Source organism: Tenrec ecaudatus, chromosome 4 (assembly GCF_050624435.1).
Source record: "Tenrec ecaudatus isolate mTenEca1 chromosome 4, mTenEca1.hap1, whole genome shotgun sequence".
NCBI lineage: Eukaryota > Metazoa > Chordata > Mammalia > Afrosoricida > Tenrecidae > Tenrec > Tenrec ecaudatus.
Genome location: NC_134533.1, coordinates 12,732,435 through 12,750,325, shown reverse-complemented (window position 1 = coordinate 12,750,325; position 17,891 = coordinate 12,732,435). Strand labels below are relative to the sequence as shown.

Genomic DNA, 17,891 nt, shown 5'->3' with positions numbered 1-17,891 from the left:
ACAGAGAAAAGCTGTGTTTGGGGGGAAATGAAATAACTGAACACTCCAGAAACAGAAAAGAGAATGCTAAAAACAAACAAGCACATTTGGGGAGATGTCTGCTCAGATATGACTGGAACCTAGGAACAAGGAGCACGACTGCCACAAGAACTGGGAAAACAACGCTCCCCCAAACCCCCAATCGCACCCTCCACCAACCTGCGATCACCATGGACGCTTCTGCCTCCACGTTCTCCTGCTTCCAGGGCCCCTTGTTGAACTCCTTCTCTCGGAGAGACACCTCGTAGGTTTTCACATGCCTCCCCTGAGGGTCCTGGGTCAGGGAAGGGGCAACGGTCAATCCTCAGGATGAGTGACTGTCTCTTAGCCACGCAGGTCACATCAGCCTCCCCAGGACACTGCCCCCAGCTGGGGCAGTAACAAGTTTCCAGGTGGAGAGCTGATCTGTCTCCCACAAGGCAACCCGCCAGGGGAAGGAGCCGGCCAAGCCGCACTATGCACCATCCGAGAGGGCACGCATGCGCAGGGGGCTTCAAAGTCAGTCTGTGGGAAAGCGCTGCTCTTACTGCAATTCCGGTTTCCACCAACTCCGTGGGGCACTAGAGAGAAGGCGGGCTCACGGCAACTCGGACTCCCTTGGGGCACCCTGACAATCGCTCTGACCGAGCACTGGGCTCCTCCATCCCCGAAATGAAACCCCAATCCATCCTGGGGCTGCCAAAATCCTCGCCATGCGGTTGAAGAGCAGCAGGGGGAGGGAAGAGTCAGCCTTCGTGGGGTGAGTGGGTCTGCCGAAGGACCCCCACAGCCAGTCTCAGGGCACACGATGCCCAGCTTCATCATCACAGCCCCCCCCCAAAGCACGAAGGACCCTTCCTGGCTGCCAACCGGCCTTTCAAGCCTCAGACAGACAACCCCCAGCATTAGTAATGAGAAGACTTTCCCATCAGTAACTGAGGGGCTCAGCTTCACAGGTTCAGAATCCAGTTTGGGTTCTGGCCTCTGGGACCCACACAGGGAAGGGACGGGCTTTCACACAGGCGCCCTGGGCCTGGAGAGAAAGACCACGGCCCTCCCCGGATACCCCACATCGGCCCTGCCTCAGGACCCAAAATGAAACAAACTGATAAGCGACTGGGAAGCCCAGAGTCTTGACCACAGCCGATGGCCGATGCACTGCAGACAGGATCCAATATGGCCCCCACCCCCCAACCCAGCCTCCAATCTGATCAAGCTTAGTACCAGGGCACTCATGCTGACGTTACAGAATAGCCAGAAACACGTCACTATTTCCTGTTCACGCCTGGCCACCAAGTACCCACACGTGTTTGTATGGACCAACATGAGGACCAACTCTGAAGTTCTCCATTCGTTTGCTCAACCACACGCAAGTCCGATGAGTCCTGCTTCAGTCCTTGGTTAAAATAGTGATCTGACCAAGAGACAAGCCTGTTAGTCTGATTGATGTCATACTCCCCCGTCCCGAGACCTGCTGCCCAGGCCCAGCTCTGCTGCAGTTTCCGGCCTAGGCTCGGTCAGCACAGCTAGCTGCCCTTTGACTCAGCACTTCCCCTCCGAGGGAAATACCCACCAGACTCGGGAGAGGGGTGCAGACAGAGGCTTCTCCAATAGCATTCACTGGGACGTATGCACAACCCTTAAAGGTGGGAGCGACCCGTGAGTCCATCAACAGCCAAGTGGACAAACATATAATCCACACGGACCAGCAAAAGCCTACCCTCTGACACATGCTGCCACCGAGACGCCCCCTGGAAAGAGTGCTGAGTGGCCTCAGTCAAGAGCACAAGGACAGGCCCTGGAGAGCCCTGCTTACAGGAAACACCCCGACTAGGCCAGCAGGGGGAGACCAGGTTGATGAGTGGCTGCCAGCAGTTACAGCAAAGCGTTGCACGGCATGTCCACAATGGAGATGAGAAGCCATAGAAAGGGACGGCGGCGCAGGTGGCCCAGCAGGGGTCATTCATGCCACTGACCAAGCACATCAAAGGCTTCATCACTAGGCACGTTGTCAAAACTGAAAACTGACCAGCCAAACCCACGCCGGGCCGCAAAGGTGGGACCCGAGTGAGCCGCGAAGGCAGCGCCGCAGGGACCTTTCCTCTTGGCCTGTTTGGCAAAGTGGAGGCGCTAACTGTGGCAAAACGCACACAACACACACCTGCCATTCTGACCGCCTGGAAGCACGCGACTCAGCGGCGTGAACCACACGCACGGCACCACGCCAGCCCAAGAACTCGGACACAGGAGAAACGCGGTCAGCCCCACCACCGCGTGCCAACTCAGGATTATAACCTGCTACCAGGCCTGCGGAGCTGCCTGCCTCCCCAACAAGTTCCACGACACTCACCAAGCAACCAACAACGGACCTAAACCATCAAGGATGTGTCCCACATGGTCCAACAGTCTGGGGTTGACATGGCTAACTGCCTGCCCTCCCAGCAAATGCAGACACCCAGCTGGGCAAAAGCCAGGCCCCACCCCATACCTGGTAGACGAAGCAGATGGTCGGGGCTTGACAGCCGTAGAGGAACTTGACGTCGATGACGTGCAGCTCCTCCAGGCGGATGTTGAAGGCCTTGAGCTCCTTGTTGTCCCGGTCCAGGGGGATGACCTTGAACAGGCCATCGTAGAGCCGTAGGCCGATCATGCGGCACTCGGGGTCAATGATGCCGATGATGCCTGTCTCTGAGGGACGGCCAATCCGGTCCTGTGAGGGCAAACTGGGCTTAAGGAACAGAGGACGTCAGGTCCCGGCTCCCAGGAGCAGCCACTGAGGACCGGAAGATGGACGAGTAGCTTTGTTCGTCCATTCTTTTCAGCAAAAACCAACATCTCAAGGACTGACTATTTATGCCCCTGTTCCTTGGTCTCGGCTCATTGGGGCCGGCCCTGGGGAGGTCTCACTGGCCAGGAGCAGCCGCCTCACCTGGACATTGCCATGGGCCCGAGTGATGATGTCAATGCTCTCGCCGCTCTGCTTGTACTCCAGGATGCAGGCGTTGTACTTGGCGGTCAGGATGAACAGCAGGTCCTTGCTCTCCCCCTGGAACCCAACCGAATGCCGTCCGTGGAGGGTCCAGGTAAAACTGGAACCCTCCTAAGCCAGTGACAACTGCCCACAAACTGTTCTCGCCCCAATGAGGAAATCCTGCCACCCGCGGGGAGCGGAGCTGTTAGGGGAGACTCCTGGCGACCCCGTGTGGCAGAGTGGAACTGCCCCGTGGGGTGTGCCCATCATGGGTGGCCCCGTGCAGCCACTGAGGCAATTCTAAATGGCGACCCTTCTGCCGGCAGTTGCATGCTCAACTGCTTCACCATTAGGGCTCTGCAGCACACGCTGGACACAGAGTCTAAAGGTGCGGCCCAAAACTGGCTGAGCGGCCACCATCTTGCATGCTCTACCCTGTCCCCATCTCCAAGCAGGCCTCCGCCGTGCTGGTCAAAGTCTGACAAAGGCAGGGATGCAGCACTGACTCGGATTTGCTGATTCTCTCTGGCCGTGTCTGAAACAGGAGGGAAGGATGCTGGACGCTAGTCCAGCTCTGTGCCGCCTCCCCGACTCAGACCCACAGAGGACTGTCCTGCCAGCTCTTAAGCCACCACTTCCCTGTCGGGTTCGGCGAGGCTGGTGGGAAGGTGTCTTGGATGAAAACATGTCACTCACAATCACACCCAAAGCGCCGGGTAACACAGTTCTCAGTGGGGTCCGAGTGCTGTGCCCCGATCACTTCACTCACCCTTCACAACCACCCAAGGGGCTGGACTCGAGGATCCCCGTTTCGCAGATGGAAAAAGTACGGCTTGAAAGACACCCAAAGTTGTGGAGTTGAAAAGGAACAGAGCAGGACTGTCTTACGCTTCACTCCACTCCTGCCCCTTGAGCTCACTCATTGCCACTCTGACTCACGGTGACCCTATGGGACAGAGAACTGTGCCTGTGGGCTTTCCAGACTGCTAAATCTTCAGGGGAGCCAAAAACCTCATCGCGCCCTCAAGGAGCTGAACTGTGGACCTCGTGGTTAACATCCTAATGCCGTAACCCGCCCCCCTACCACCTACCCACTCCCCCATGATCTTAAAACAGCCAGTAGTGACCATTTCAAACGGCTTTAATCCCACCTTCACGAAGAAATCAGCTTGAGAGCTTTGTCCCTAGTGAAATCGTCTGGCCTACTTCTAGGAAGCTTGTTCCAGGCAACGATAAACTGGATGCTGCCACAGAGCGGCAAGGCAGAAGGGACCCCTGGAGCAGGCGAGGACGCCAAACCCTGTCAACCCGTGCCCTTACCTTGGGCCGGAAGAGCTCCATGACGGCAATCTTCCCGTACATGCCCACCTCCTTGACGGGCCGCAGCCCCTCGGCCGTGACCACATAGATCTCCAGGCGGGTGTTTTTGGCGATCAACAGGTTCAGGTCTTCAGCTGAAGTAAAGTGTCCTGAAAGCAGAGGGTCCCCAGCCTGTGACGCCAGGGAAAGGGGCTGCCCAGGAACATCTAAACAGCCCCGTCACCTTCTGCCCGCCCCCCAAATGCTCGGGAACGACACCCTGATCTCAAAACAGGCTGCCGCCAAGTGCAGACCGACTCACAGTGACACGGGGGGGGGGGGGGGGGGGGGGGAGGGGGGCGCAGCAGAACTGCCTCTGTGAGTTCCCGAAACTGGAGCTCTTTATGGGAGCAGAAAGGCCCATCTCTCTCCCTCATAGCTGGTGGTTTCAAAACGTGGGCCTCAGGGTGAGCAGTGCAGGTCATAACCACTATGCCATAGGGTTCCCTTATGAAGGAGCAGGGTAAATGAGGCCTTTCCCCACCACCCTCCAAGTTCCTCACCTTCTTCCACTCACACTACCTCCTTTTGTCCCCAGCCCGGCCCAGGCAGGGTCTCCATTTTCTACAGCGCCACCTCTCATCAAACTAAGCACAGCACCCCCTGAGGCTGACAACTAAGTAGGAAGACCCTTGGGTGCCTCCTCGGGTCCCCTCGACTTCTAGCTTGCCTGTGTAGACGTGCCCTCGGGAGAAAACCTCCATCTCTTCCACCTGTCTTCCAAGCATCTACTCTGATGGTGGAGGAAGAGGCTTGCTATGAAAAGCTTGCTCTGCCCCACACCCCTGGCTTGCCCTGCCACCAACCTCCAACTTTCCCAAGGGCTGAAGCTCTGTTTTCGTGACATGGCTAGGGTGGGTGTCTACGAGCAACACCCAGGTTCGGGGGCTGCAAAGGCTCCCGGGGAATTGAGATCCGGGTGATTGCTGCTGGGTCCTGGACATGGTTTGGATTTGTGTCCTTCGTGAGTCACCACAGCAAACCCAGCCCCTTGCCCCGGGGCCCAGCCTTCTCTGCTCCCTTCCCCAGCAGCACCCGCGGTAAACAAGTTCCTGCAAGGAGGCGAGCGGGAGACCTTTCGCCTGTCCTTCCACCCCGCCCAGCAAATCCCCGCTACTTCAGGGACCCCCATCGGCACCGCCCCTTCCCCCCACCCCAACCCCCAACCACGCCAGGCCAATCTGGGACCCAGCAAACACAGCACCGCGTTACTTGATCACATGGGGCCCGTCCCTGCCCGCGGCAACGAGTGACCTCCCAGGACGAAAAGGGACCCTGCAGCCCAGCTGACTCCTCCCCAGACGCGCGGGGAAACAGCTTCTTTGGAAGCCCCGGGGGCTGAGGACGGTTCCCGGGCCGCCGCCGTCTCCCCCTGCCCGGGCCCGGTGCTGCTGGCCGCCCCGGAGGCCGCGGGCCTCCCTAGGCCTCGGGTCCCCCGGCTCCCCGTCCCTCGCCCGGGTCCCCGGCGCTGGCAGCCTCACCGGTCACGCAGCCGTTCACGGCGGTGGGCTTCTGGGCCGTTACCACGTAGTTGTACGACATGGCGAGGCCCGGGGCGGCCCGTCGGGACGCGAGCGCAACGCTAGAGAGATGGACTCGAGCGAGGAGACAGGAGGCCCCCACCCGCGCGCCGCGCTCGCCGCCGCCGCCGCCGCTGCCTCCGCCCCAGAGACACGTTGCAGGCCAGAGCGGCCGCGGCGCGAGGCATCACGGGACGGCCTCACCTGGCCTCTGGATGACTCGCCGCGCCGCCGGCGACCAACCACAAGAGGCCCCGCCCCCGCCGCCAGGCCCCGCCCCCGCCGCCCGAGCCCGCGGGACCCGGATGAGGGCACGCAGATGGCGGTAGAGAGAAGCGGTGGAGGGCGCGTGGCGACGGGAGGTGTGTCCTGCTGCCTTCGGAGCTCGTCCGCCGATCCACCCCCCACCCCCAACTCTTAACGGGCCCCCGCTCTCCCTCCACCCCCCCCTGCTTCAGAGTGGTTTCCCCCCCGCCTTTTGGAACCCGGAAGGAGAGGGAGGTGACTGGTGGGGAACCCAGACCAGGTCGCTCCCTCCCTCCTAACCTAGCTGGTGGCCTCTCCGCATCGTGGGGACGCCAGGATTGTGTTTTCATTCCGTAGACCTTGAAGGATTCCTTACTTAGCAGCACTAGTGCCTCCATCGCTCTTTAAAATCTGACCCCAACATACAACCCAAATTTCGCCCAGGTGAGAACCTCCATGGCCCAGGTGGGAGGTCAGGTGCTCCTGCAGCCTACAGTCCCCCTTCCACCAGACAAGCTTCCCAAGGACCTGGGACCCACATGGTTACAGAGGTCCCATATTCCAGATGAGGAAACAAGCTGGGGCTCAGAATTAGTGACCCCGGGTCCCTCAAGAAGTTCAGAGCCAAGCTGGGTAGAAACAAAACCAGGTCTTTCCACCCCAGGGGGCTGCTTCTCACTGCACACCTGGCACAAGCCACCTTTCTTCACCCAGCCCCAATATGACCTAGGCTGAGCACGCACACCAAAGACCCACCTAACTTTGGAGACAGGGACTTTGTAGGAAGACTAGGTACAGGTGTGAGCCCAGACTGTGGAGGGGTCTCCAGACCGTGGAGGGGTCTCCAGACCTTCCTGCATCTGCTTCCTGGGTGGAGTCTCAATTCCAGCTGCCTCCCTTCCCTCTGAAAGTCTTTGTAAACAGTCTCAGGCAAGGCCCATGTAAGAGGGGCAGTTACTCAGTGGGTGATTTGCTCTGTTGTATGTGTGTGTGTGGGGGGGGGGGCCCTCAGCTGGACAGAAAGGCAGCCCTGAGCCTGGTAGGGCTTGATCTGTGTCCCTCCCAGCAGCCGAGTGGGTCCTGATGAACCTTGGTCAGCCCACACAATGCCCCATCCCCAGAGCACGAACTAGAGTATGGACTTGGGTTAAAGTCTGGGCAGCTCCCTCATTACTAGGGCACCAGTAGCATGACTGGGTGTCCACGTGCTTCCTGCAGCTCATATCCTCACCCGCTCTTGCAGGTGCAGCTGCCACCTGCCTCCGTGAGCCCAGAGACAGGCAGCTTACTCCCACAGGACCACTTGTCCTTCAGCTCAGTACGAAAGTGTGAACGCCGCCATGGTGAGTCCCCCGGGGCCCGGGCAAGGGAAGGATACTGTGGTTTTAGGGCAGGGGGGTGGCCCAGCCCTGGCCATGCCTGAGTCCCTTTTACCCTGAGCAAGAGCTGCTGCAGTTTCCTCAGTGCCAAGAGGTTAAGACATTGGGGGATCCTATTTCCAGAGGTGGCCCCTGCTTCTCGCCACTTCCTGGAGCCATCTGGCCCCAGCCAGGCCCGGGGCTGCAGCCTCAGGAGGCCTCCAACAATGGTCATACTTCCTGAGTCTGCATTGTACTTTTAGAATAGGACATTACCGGGGGTACCTCCTCTGCATAGTGATGCTGCAGCTGAGGCATTTTTGGCCTGCTAAGCCATAAGGTTGGCAGTTCAAACCTACCAGCCGCTCAAGAGAAAGCTGAGCTGCCTGTTCTCATAAAGATTCAGAGTTGCTAGTTGTTGTACCCTACTAGATGGCAGGGGGTTGACGCTTGTTTGGGGTTTTTTTCCTTCTGATTTTACTCTGCAGCGGTTGGCATTAGAGTTCTTGCCTTCCGAGCAAGACAGCCGGGGCCACTTCTCGGCCATTGCACCTCATTGCACCTCCGTCTGGCAGGGGAGGCTTGCCTGCTGCTATGATGCCGAACAGGTTTCAGTGGCATGTCCAGGCTAAGATAGGCCAGGAGGAAAGGCCTGGCTGTGCATTTCTGAAAATCAGCCAGTGAACACTGAAAACACTATGGATCACCAAGGCCATTGTGCCCTGAACCTCCAGCCAACTTGATGACTGCTAACCACAACAAGAGTTAGCACTGGCACACTGTGCCAGTCACAGGAGAAGTCACAAAGGACAGCCTCAGACTTGTCCCTAAGGCTGGGGTCTGTGGGACCCAACCCCCAGCCCCCGCCCGCCAGCTCAGCTCTCCACTGTGGCCCGGGCATCCCTCCAGGCTTATCTGGAGAAAGATCTGAATCAAAACAGCCCTTAGGCAGGCTTGAGCGCGGGTCTCAGTCCTGGACTGGGCAGCCGTTTGACCCTGCAAAACAGACCCGGCCACTCGCAGCCTCTCTCCCCAGTGCAGTAGGAGGCTAAGGCCTACCAGCAGGGAGCTCTAAACCAGACCCAGGGCCTCTCACAGTGTCTTACTTCCTGTCCTTGGGCGGCCCCTGGCCCCTTGGACTGCTGGGAGCCAGGGGAGGCACTGGACCCCCTTGGCAGCAAGGGCTGAGGATCCCCACAGGACAGATAGGCAGGGTGGGTGCAGGGCACTTTCTTACAGAGCAGTGATGCCGGAGGCAGGGCATGACATTGAGACCCCTGAGTGACTTCACTGTATGCCCCTGGTGGGCTCTGCAAGACCTCTGCCGCCCTCAGCCTCTGTGACAACCCAGCTGCCCAGTCCCACTATGACGTACATCTGTCTCTGCGAGTCTTGACTTGTTTTGTATAACTCAACCTCTCAGGACATGTCATTGAAATGGTACCATCAGAGCCAAGCATCACTGGCCCTTGCTAGCCCCGTGACCTTAGGCAGAGTCACCCAATCATGTCTGAGTGACCTTACCTGACTAACCTTCCCCTCTCCCCCCTCCCCTCAGCCCAGGGCAGGTTAAATGGGACACTAGCCGAGAGCATTTGAACTGGGCCTGCTTTTTAAAAGACTGGCTCTCTGCTGACTGGAGCGGCTCTCCTCAGCCCCCACCCCGCCCAGAGAAAGCCGATCACGATGGTCTTAGTGTCAGAGTTGGCAGAATGAGCTGGGTGCTGGTAGGCTCCTGTAGGAACCTCTGCCTTTTGAAAGCGTACTTTGCCAGGGTCTGGCTCAACTGTAGGCCATGCCCGTCCACCAGGTGGTGCTGGGAGCCCAGCCCTAGAGTCCCTTTGGGGCCTCAGACTCACCCTCTTCAGGACAAAGGCAGGAGCTCAGCCCTGGCTAGCGCCTCCGCTAGCTCCTGCTGGAATGTTCCTCTGAGAGGAATAAACACAGCAGGTCAGCTCCAGCTCCTCTCCTCGTGGCCACCCTTTGGTTTGCGGAGCAGCCCAGGCTGATGTTTCCAAAGTAGATCTGCAGGCTTTTCTTCTGAGATCCGCCTGGGTGGACTTGAACTTTCAGCCCTTCAGTTAGGCACCATGAAACTATCAGCAGGCCCTAGCGACTCCTTCAAAGTAGACATGCTCTCTTGTGCACTGCAAAAAAAGTATCCCAGATAGAAAAGAAAAACCTCCCAGTCACCAAGCCGATGCGGACTCAACGCGACAGAACAGAACTTCCCATTTGGGTTTCTGAGACTGTCTCTCGTGACGTGAGTAGAAAGCCTCATCTTGCTCCTGAAGAGCAGCTCGTGGCTTCGAACTCGTGATCTTGTAGTTAGCAGCCCAACAGTTAACCACTACGCCCCCCAGGGCTCTTCATCACAGATATAGATGACACACTTTCCACTGCCCTCAAGGCTCTGCTTCCAGGTTGGGCTGCCTCCCCATGGCGTCAGAGCCGCTTGGTGGATGCACCAAACTGGCAGGAGTGCCCAGAGGACAAGCTGAGCCTAGCTGGCGTGTGTCTGCAGCAGTCAGCCACACGTGGTTGTCACCACACGGAGCAAACAGTCGCTGAAACTGCTCACTGCCCATTAGGCGCCGACACAGGCCTGCGCTTACCCTGCATCCTCCTCCCCCCTCCACATACTTTGGACGTGTTGTCAGGAGAGACCAGGCCCTGGAGAAGGGCATCAGGCTCCGGAAAGTGGACGGGCAGCAGAAAAGAGGAAGGGCCTTGAGGAGAAGGGTTGACACAGTGGCTGCAATGATGGGTTCTGGCACGGGGACACTTGTGAGGCTGGTGCAGTGTTTCCTTCTGCTGGGCACAGGGTCGCTATGGGTCAGAACCGACTCGGCCCCTAACAGCAACAAGGGCCCCGGGCTGCTCACCCCTGCTCCCTGGGGCCAGGCTCTCTGCCATTCCAACCTGCCTCGGTCCTGCACCGACCCTGCAGTCACACCTCCACATCTTGGCTCATGCTTCCCCTGGGCCTAGGCTGCCCTCCCTCCTTCCTCTGCCAGTGCTCCCTACTACCTTTCACCTCCCAGCCTCCACCTACCCTCCACACAGGCTTCCAAGGCCGAGGCCCTTGTGGGCCTCCGTCACACATGGTATTGCTACTGGCTCGTCCCTTAGTAGGTAGAATGGCCTCTTCCATTTCCTCTGCCCACGGCTGAGCCCTGGCCCTGGTCCACCAGGGCCAAGAAGGGTCTGTGTAGTGTCTCGGTGGCCCAGGGCTTCTTCTTTGACAGGAGAAGGGTGTTTGCTCCCAGTTTTGTTAGGTATACGTTCGGTTGCCTTTGTTCTCTTGACCTCGAAGCCAATTTCTGGCTGAACCGAAGCCGTGGTGCAGAGCATTCCATGCTTCCGGCCCTGAGCTTGGAGCCACTCGTTGGGAAGGAGTGTCACAGCATCCTCCAGCTGTGACAGGGCCACCCAAGCCCGGGCCTGCTGTGCTCCTGGAGCTGCTGGGTGGCGTGGCCCACACCTGAGCCACTGCCTGGTCCTGCCCACAGACCTCCAAGAAGCTGATGAACTCAGTGACAGGCTGTGCTGACGATGCGCTCGCAGGCCTGGTGGCCTGCAACCCCAACCTACAGCTCCTGCAGGGCCACCGGGTGGCCCTCCGCTCTGACCTGGACAGCCTCAAGGGCCAGGTGGCACTGCTGTCGGGTGGGGGCTCCGGCCATGAGCCCGCCCATGCCGGTGAGTAGAGGCAATAGAGGCAGGGCGGTGGGTCTAGGTACGAGGACAGGGCCCCTAGGAGCTGCTCAGGCCTGATGTGAGGTTCAGGATAGCCTGGCCCAGAGCTGGGAGCTGGCTTCTGATTTCCATTCCCTAGAGGTCCTGCTGGGGTCTGGAGCCCATCCTGGTCGCGCTCTGTCTCTGGGCTGCCGAGCGCCCCGTGTTCCATGGGTCCTCCTTGCCTCCCAGCTTTGCTTTGAATCACCGAACAAGTACTCACCTTGCAGTTTCCCCCACACTTGGGTACAGCCCTGGACTGGCCCCTGTTCAGGGCAGTGGACGCCATCCTCCTGGAGGACAGGGACCAGGTGTGTCGTCTGTACCCTGCCCACCTCCCCTGGAAAGTCCATTCACTCAACCAGCAAGCGGATGGGCACCTGCTGGGTGCCAGGCATGGCTCTGGGCACCGGAATAGGAGCCCACAGACCAGACCCCTGTTCCAACAGAGCCAGGCAAACAAGGCAAAGAGGCGCAGTGGGAGACACGGGTGTGGTAGAGGCCGTCAGACAGGCTGGGTTAGTGGGGCACTTGAACCTCCGCTCAGCAGATTGGAAGTCCACATTCAGGGGTGCCAGCTCTCAGGAGAGGCTTTCTCTGTCAGCTCAGGGGGCAGGTCCTTGTCTCCTTTCAACAGCTGTGGCCCAGGCACCCCTTGGAGATCGAGCTCCATGTGTCTTGGCATCACTCTTCCTCTGTGTCTAATCGGTTCTCAGCATGGGGACCCCAGGCCAAAGGATGTGCTCGGTTCTTGGCTATTCTCTCTTGCCAATACTGAGACCCCTCCTCTCTGATCTCTTCCGCACATCCCAGAAGCCCTCCTGATGCCAGGTCAGGGCTGTGACCACAGTGAGAGCGTAGCAGCTCACCGTCCTTCTACAAATAACAAGCTGATCACAGCAGGTCACACAGTGCGATACAATTACACGTATGCCAAGTTACATTGTCACGTAACTGCCAAACCACTGAGCTTCACAGCCCAGCCAAGTTGGCTCTTGTACAATTCAAGCCATGAATCAGGGTAAAGCAGCAGGGTGGGTGACTGTGCAGGCGTGGGGGCGGGGGTACTCCTGAAACCTCAGCCATGCGGCCGTCCTCTGGGGCACCCACCCAGGCCTTCTAGTGCCCAGCCAACAGTATGGGCTGCCCCAAGGACTTAGGCAGTGCCCCTCGCCCGGCCCGCCCTGCCTCCAGGTTTCATAGGGAAAGGGATGCTGACGGGGGTCATCGCGGGTGCCGTGTTCACCTCCCCAGCTGTGGGCAGCATTTTGGCAGCCATCCGGGCAGTGGCCCAGGCAGGCACAGGTAGGACTGGCTCCCAAGTGGCAGGGGTGGGGGCACAGCAGGTGGCCATGGACAAGCATCCCGGGGGCCCTGCCCCCTGCCCCCACAGCGGGGACCCTCCTCATCGTGAAGAACTACACGGGGGACCGGCTGAACTTCGGCCTGGCCCGGGAGCAGGCCCGAGCGGAGGGCCTCCCTGTGGAGATGGTGGTCATTGGGGACGACAGCGCCTTCACAGTTCTGAAGAAGGCAGGCAGGCGGGGACTCTGTGGCACCGTGCTCATACACAAGGTGAGACTCCTGCCCCTGATCAGACCTTCCCGTGACAGCCCCCATTCCACCCAGACCCTCCTTGTAGGGTCCCTGAGACCCCAGGCGGGGCAGCCGGGAATCATCACAGCTGCTGGGCCCTTGGGCCCGCTCTTTAGAGGTCCTATCTGCTGTCTCTGTCTGAGAAGCTTTTCCCAGCCTCCTCACCACCCAAACTGCTTAAGAACCCCCATGGGGCACCCATAGCACCCAGTGAGCTCTGCTGTGGCATTTCCCACCTGGCAGTAACTTGTCTGTGTCTGCTTTCCCACCTGCTCCACAGACCGTGAGCTTCCTGGAGACTGACTGAACCAGGCTCCGCACCCCCACCCCATCACATCCAGCCACCAGAGCATAATAGATGCCTGGTAAATATGAGGCTGGTGGATGGTTGAGTAGATAGATAGATAGATAGATAGATAGATAGATAGATAGATAGATAGATAGATAGATAGGTGGATGGTGGATAGCTGGGTGAGGGAGAGATTAGTGGGTGGATAGGTGGGTGGATTGATGCCTGAGTGGATGGATGGCCGGGTGAGTGGATAGTAGGTGGATAAGTATTGATGTACAGATTGGTGAATGAATGTGTGGATAGGTGGGTGGTGAATGGGTGAGTGGATAAATGGGGGGATGGATAAAGTAAACCATAGCACATGTATCAGGGGAAAAGAACTCTAGGAATTTGGAAAACAACCTCCAACTAGCTGTGTGGCATTGGACAAGATCCCTGCTCTCTCTGGGCCCATTTCCCCACTGGTCGGTCCCCTGTGCTCCTGCAGATTGAGCTGGAACTTTGTGAAGCAGGGGTACCATCTTTGGGCCTGTATGTGGTGTGGGCCAGGCCAAGTGTGGGGGTGCCACTGCTGCAACCTGACTTCGACTCCTTGCTCACTGGGGCCTTCTCTTCGTGGGGCACAGGTGGCAGGTGCCCTGGCCGAGGCTGGTGTGGGGCTCGAGGAAATCACCAGGCGGGTGAGCGAGGTCGCCAAAGTCATGGGTGAGTGCAGCCCAGGTCTCTGCCAGCGGGGGTGGGGGGAGGGTGCGGTACTCCTGGGAACTGGTCGCCTTGAGGACCAGAGCAGGGTGGTGCTCCCTCCCTAGGACCAGAGCGGGGCCAAGCAGTAACCTTTCTGCGCCTGCTCACTGCCAGGCACCCTTGGGGTGAGCTTGTCTTCCTGCAGTGTTCCTGGCTCCAAGCCCACCTTCGAGCTCTCTACCGATGAAGTAGAACTGGGCCTGGGTGAGCAGCTGCCCCCACAGTGGGGGGGCAGGGGTGGGGGGGACAGGGGGGTGGTAGTGGTGTGTGTGTGTGTGTGTTTCTCTGTTTTCCCTGCTCCCTGCTCCCCTGCTGAAGCACCTGAGCGGCTATCTCTGAGGCCTTCCTTGTTGATGTGCATGGTGTCTCTCTTGGCCCAGCCTGCCTGATAGTGTGTATACCCGGCCTGCTCTTCCATCTTTCCCAGGCCACCTCCCCACCAGCATGCCACCCTTGTCTACAGGGCTGTTCAGAGGCTGCTCGCTTGTCAAAGTACTTGCCCCCCCCCAGCCTCCCAGCCCCCAAGGTCACAGTACAGGTCTCCTGTGGCCTCCTCCCTGATTCTGCCCGGGGCACTCCTCCCCCCACCCTGGCACACAGTGCCAACTGACCACTGTGCTAAGCCCTGGGTAAGGTGTGGGAGCCTGGCCTCTGCCCAGGTGGGTCAGCGGCGACTGTGTGTCCACAGGTATCCACGGGGAAGCCGGTGTCCGGCGGATCAAGGTAGGGGCCTCCCTGGCCTGGCTGCCCGCCCTATGCTGGCCTGAGGCCGTGTGCTCGGGCTCACCCTTGGCTCCCCTGACAGATGGCCACAGCTGATGAGATCGTGAAGCTGATGCTCGACCACATGACCAACCCCTCCAACGCGTCCCATGTGCCTGTGCAATCAGGTGGGCAGCCTCCTCCCCATCCTCTCCTCCACCCCACATGCCCCCACCTCTCTGCGCCCGGGGCCCGCTGCCTCTCATCAAGCCCTCGGGTCTCCCCAGGCTCCTCGGTGGTGCTGGTGGTCAACAACCTGGGTGGCCTGTCTTTCCTGGAACTGGGCATCGTTGCCGACGCTGCTGTCCGCGCCCTGGGTGAGCCTGCTGCACCCACTCCGTAACCTCGCTGCGCCCACCTCAGCTCCTGCTGTAAAGCAGGGGATGCTAACAGTCCTGCCTCATAGGACTGCTGTGCAGGTTCCTGGGAGAAACGGCCAGGCCTGGCAGCTGGAGGCTGAAGGGGGAGCCCTCCAGGACCATGGCCTCTCCCCACAGACCTCAAGGCCCCTGCCTTTCTGCCTTCCCCTCGCTCTCCCTGTGCTCTGAGGGTGGTGGGGAGGCCGCCCACCGACCTCATGGACCTCCTGCCCTGGCTCTGCAGAGGCCCGCGGAGTGAAGATCGCCCGTGCCCTGGTGGGCACTTTCATGTCTGCGCTGGAGATGGCTGGTGTTTCCCTGACCCTCCTGCTGGCTGATGAGCCCCTCCTGAAGCTGATCGGTGAGATGGGAATGCTGGAGTGGGGGCCCCATGCGGCCTGGCCAGCAGACTTGAGCTCTGGGCCTGTGAGGCGGCCTTTCTAGCTCCTCCAGCCCCATCCCAGGGGACTGTGGAGGTGCCCCTGCCTCACCCCCTGCACACAGTGGGCACCCATTGTCCAGGGAGCTAGCCTTCCTACAGTGCCAGAGGCCACCTGCTGAGGGGGTGAGGCTGGCTGCGGCACCTCAGGATCCCGCTGTCTCGCTGACCCTCAGATGCTGAAACCAGTGCCTCAGGCTGGACCAACACGGTGAAGGCCTCTGTTACTGGGCGCACTCGGAGCCGGGCTGCCCCCACTGAGCCCCCAGAGGGCCCCGACTCCACTGCCGCCAGAGGTACCCAGCCCTGCTGGTGGGGAAGGGGCATCTTCCCTAGTGGCCGGGGCTGTAGGCCTGAGCCCCGAGCAGGTGGGAGAGGAGGGGGTTGCCCGGTGGTCAGCCTGGGTTGTGAGCAGGGCCAGGCTGACCCCTGCCCCTCCAGGGTCAGCATCGAAGCGGATGGTACCCGTGCTGGAGCGGGTGTGCACCACGCTCCTGGGCCTGGAGGAGCACCTGAACGCCCTGGACCGGGCAGCCGGGGACGGCGACTGTGGCACCACCCACAGCCGCGCGGCCACAGGTCGGAGAGGGGCATTCCAGCTGTCCCCGCCTTTTCTCACTCTGCCAAGTAGCGCCTCACTACCTTAGCACCCCCCCCCCTCCCTTCAAGCACCACAAATGCAGGTGGCTGGGAGGATGGGCCCCTCCTCCAATGAAGGTCTACCCTTAGACCCCACAAGGAGCAAGCTGGTGACTGGGACCCGACTGTGTCGGCACAGTGACCCTGTGGCTGGCTGGACATCAGGGAGAAGCCTCGTTTTCCTGCTCTCCCTTTCCCTTCTGCCAGCCGCGCACCCACCAGGTGGCAGTGCAGACCAAAAGCACTGACCGGGGGGCAGGTGTCCCGATGGGCAGAGGCCACCCGCAGAATGAGCACATGTCCCCCTGCCAGAGCAGAGGGGGTCGGTGGAGGGGGAGAAGGTGGAGCTGGGACTTGGGGCGTGAGATGTCAGGCTGGGACGGTGTCACCTCCTGGTCAGCGGCTGAGGGGAGGAGGGAGCAGGTGCTTACTGTTACTGGTCCCATTCAACCACATGGAACCCCTGGACTGCCACCCTGACCCCTGGACTGGCAGAAGAGCCTGGGTACTAGGGGCGAGGCTGGGGCAGGGAGGCCGCAAGGGTCTCTGAATTCCCTCCCCTACCCCGCTGCAGCCATCCAGGGGTGGTTGAAGGCGGGCCCGTCCCCCACCAGCCCCGCTCAGCTGCTCTCCAGGTTATCCGTGCTGCTGTTGGAGAAGATGGGCGGCTCCTCAGGGGCGGTGCGTTAAGCCCGGGGGCGGGGCAGGGCGGGGGCGGGGGCGGGGCCAGCTGGTGCTCAGCCTCCTACCCTCCTTAGCTCTATGGCCTCTTCCTGACTGCAGCGGCCCAGCCGCTCAGGACCAAGACTGACCTCCCGGCCTGGTCTGCTGCCATGGACGCCGGCTTGGAGGCCATGCAGAGGTGCACCTCAGAGGGGCAGGGTGGGGGAGCCAGGCCCTATCCTCACCTCCCAAGGGGTCCCTCGGACACCTCATTCCATCCTTTCTCTGCCAGGTATGGCAAGGCCGCCCCCGGGGACAGGACCATGGTAGGTACACCAGCAGCTGTGACCCCAATCTCTCCCTCTCCTGAGCCTGAGCCTAAACGGCCCCCAAGGGGCCAGGCTGCGCCTCAGCTCCTGATTCCCTGTCCAGCTGGACTCGCTGTGGGCTGCAGGGCAGGAGCTGCAGGCCTGGAAGAGCCCGGGCGCTGACCTGCTCCAGGTGCTGACCAAAGCTGTCAAGGTGAGTAAGGCCAGGCTGGGGGCCAGCAGGCCACCTCTCGAGGGTCACCTCCCAGGAATCTGAGCCCAGTGGTCTCCTGGTTCTGTGTTCCACCTCTGTGAGGTGGTCCTCACAGGGACTTCGCTCACAGGACTGCAGGGCGGGAGCGGGGGGGACCAGCCGCCATAGCAGAGGGACTCTGCCTGTGATGGGAAGGAGTCCTAGTGGCCCGTCCCTGAATTTGCTCCCATGTCCCCCCTCAGAGTGCCGAAGCCGCAGCCGAGGCTACCAAACACATGGAGGCTGGAGCCGGAAGAGCCAGCTACATCAGCTCGGCACGGCTGGACCAGCCAGACCCGGGGGCTGTGGCAGCCGCCGCCATCCTCCGCGCCATCCTGGAGGCCCTGCAGAGTTAGGCCCTGCCCAGCCTCTCCCTGCTGGGCTGTGGTGGCCACCATCCTTTCCCTCTGCCCTGGACCCTCACCCTGCCCCCCCCCAGCTCCAGATCGAGACAAAGCTGAGGGGGTCAATGTGCCTGCAGCACTGCCCTCCCATTCCTCTCATGAGGGGGTGTGGGGGGGAACCCTGGGCCGGCCAGTGCTCATGTGGTGAAAGCCTCCCCCAAGGGCCACCCGCACTGACCCTGAGCCCCTGGCAAAGCAAGCAATAAACCACAGTGGACCGCA

The 17,891-nt window shown here is 60.4% G+C and overlaps 2 protein-coding genes across 5 annotated transcripts in view; one reads left to right on the top strand and one right to left on the bottom strand.

The window, feature by feature from the left end:
• Positions 1 to 6,054, bottom strand: part of DDB1 (damage specific DNA binding protein 1) — a 22,561-nt gene extending 16,507 nt beyond the window's left edge. The window contains exons 1-5 of the mRNA XM_075545640.1: positions 5,830 to 6,054; positions 4,310 to 4,458; positions 2,948 to 3,064; positions 2,507 to 2,728; positions 199 to 313 (exon numbers count right to left, since the gene is read on the bottom strand). Of these exons, the coding sequence (XP_075401755.1) occupies positions 199 to 313; positions 2,507 to 2,728; positions 2,948 to 3,064; positions 4,310 to 4,458; positions 5,830 to 5,890 (664 nt within the window). The 5' untranslated portion in view covers positions 5,891 to 6,054. The remainder of the gene's footprint in view (positions 1 to 198; positions 314 to 2,506; positions 2,729 to 2,947; positions 3,065 to 4,309; positions 4,459 to 5,829) is intronic.
• Positions 5,804 to 17,891, top strand: TKFC (triokinase and FMN cyclase). 4 transcript variants are annotated; one of them, XM_075545641.1, is made up of 19 exons: positions 5,809 to 6,230; positions 6,472 to 6,558; positions 7,358 to 7,457; positions 10,985 to 11,174; positions 12,405 to 12,515; positions 12,604 to 12,785; positions 13,725 to 13,803; positions 13,957 to 14,046; positions 14,531 to 14,565; positions 14,648 to 14,732; positions 14,832 to 14,921; positions 15,208 to 15,324; positions 15,579 to 15,698; positions 15,844 to 15,981; positions 16,616 to 16,722; positions 16,800 to 16,903; positions 16,997 to 17,030; positions 17,137 to 17,226; positions 17,469 to 17,891. In XM_075545641.1, the coding sequence occupies exons 3-19, from the start codon at positions 7,455 to 7,457 to the stop codon at positions 17,619 to 17,621; spliced, it is 1,728 nt and encodes a 575-aa protein (XP_075401756.1). In that variant the 5' UTR covers positions 5,809 to 6,230; positions 6,472 to 6,558; positions 7,358 to 7,454; the 3' UTR covers positions 17,622 to 17,891. The 4 variants fall into 4 exon arrangements, with proteins under 4 accessions (XP_075401759.1, XP_075401756.1, XP_075401757.1 ...); XM_075545642.1 differs by having other exon boundaries at positions 6,451 to 6,558; XM_075545644.1 differs by lacking the exon at positions 12,405 to 12,515 and having other exon boundaries at positions 5,804 to 6,230.

Bases quoted from the DNA above. Each gene is read 5' to 3' on its own strand.
- TKFC (XM_075545643.1), top strand. The intron at 14,733-14,831 runs GTGGGCAGCCTC...GGGTCTCCCCAG, and splicing joins CCATGTGCCTGTGCAATCAG to GCTCCTCGGTGGTGCTGGTG. The intron at 15,982-16,615 runs GTCGGAGAGGGG...ACCCCGCTGCAG, and splicing joins CCACAGCCGCGCGGCCACAG to CCATCCAGGGGTGGTTGAAG.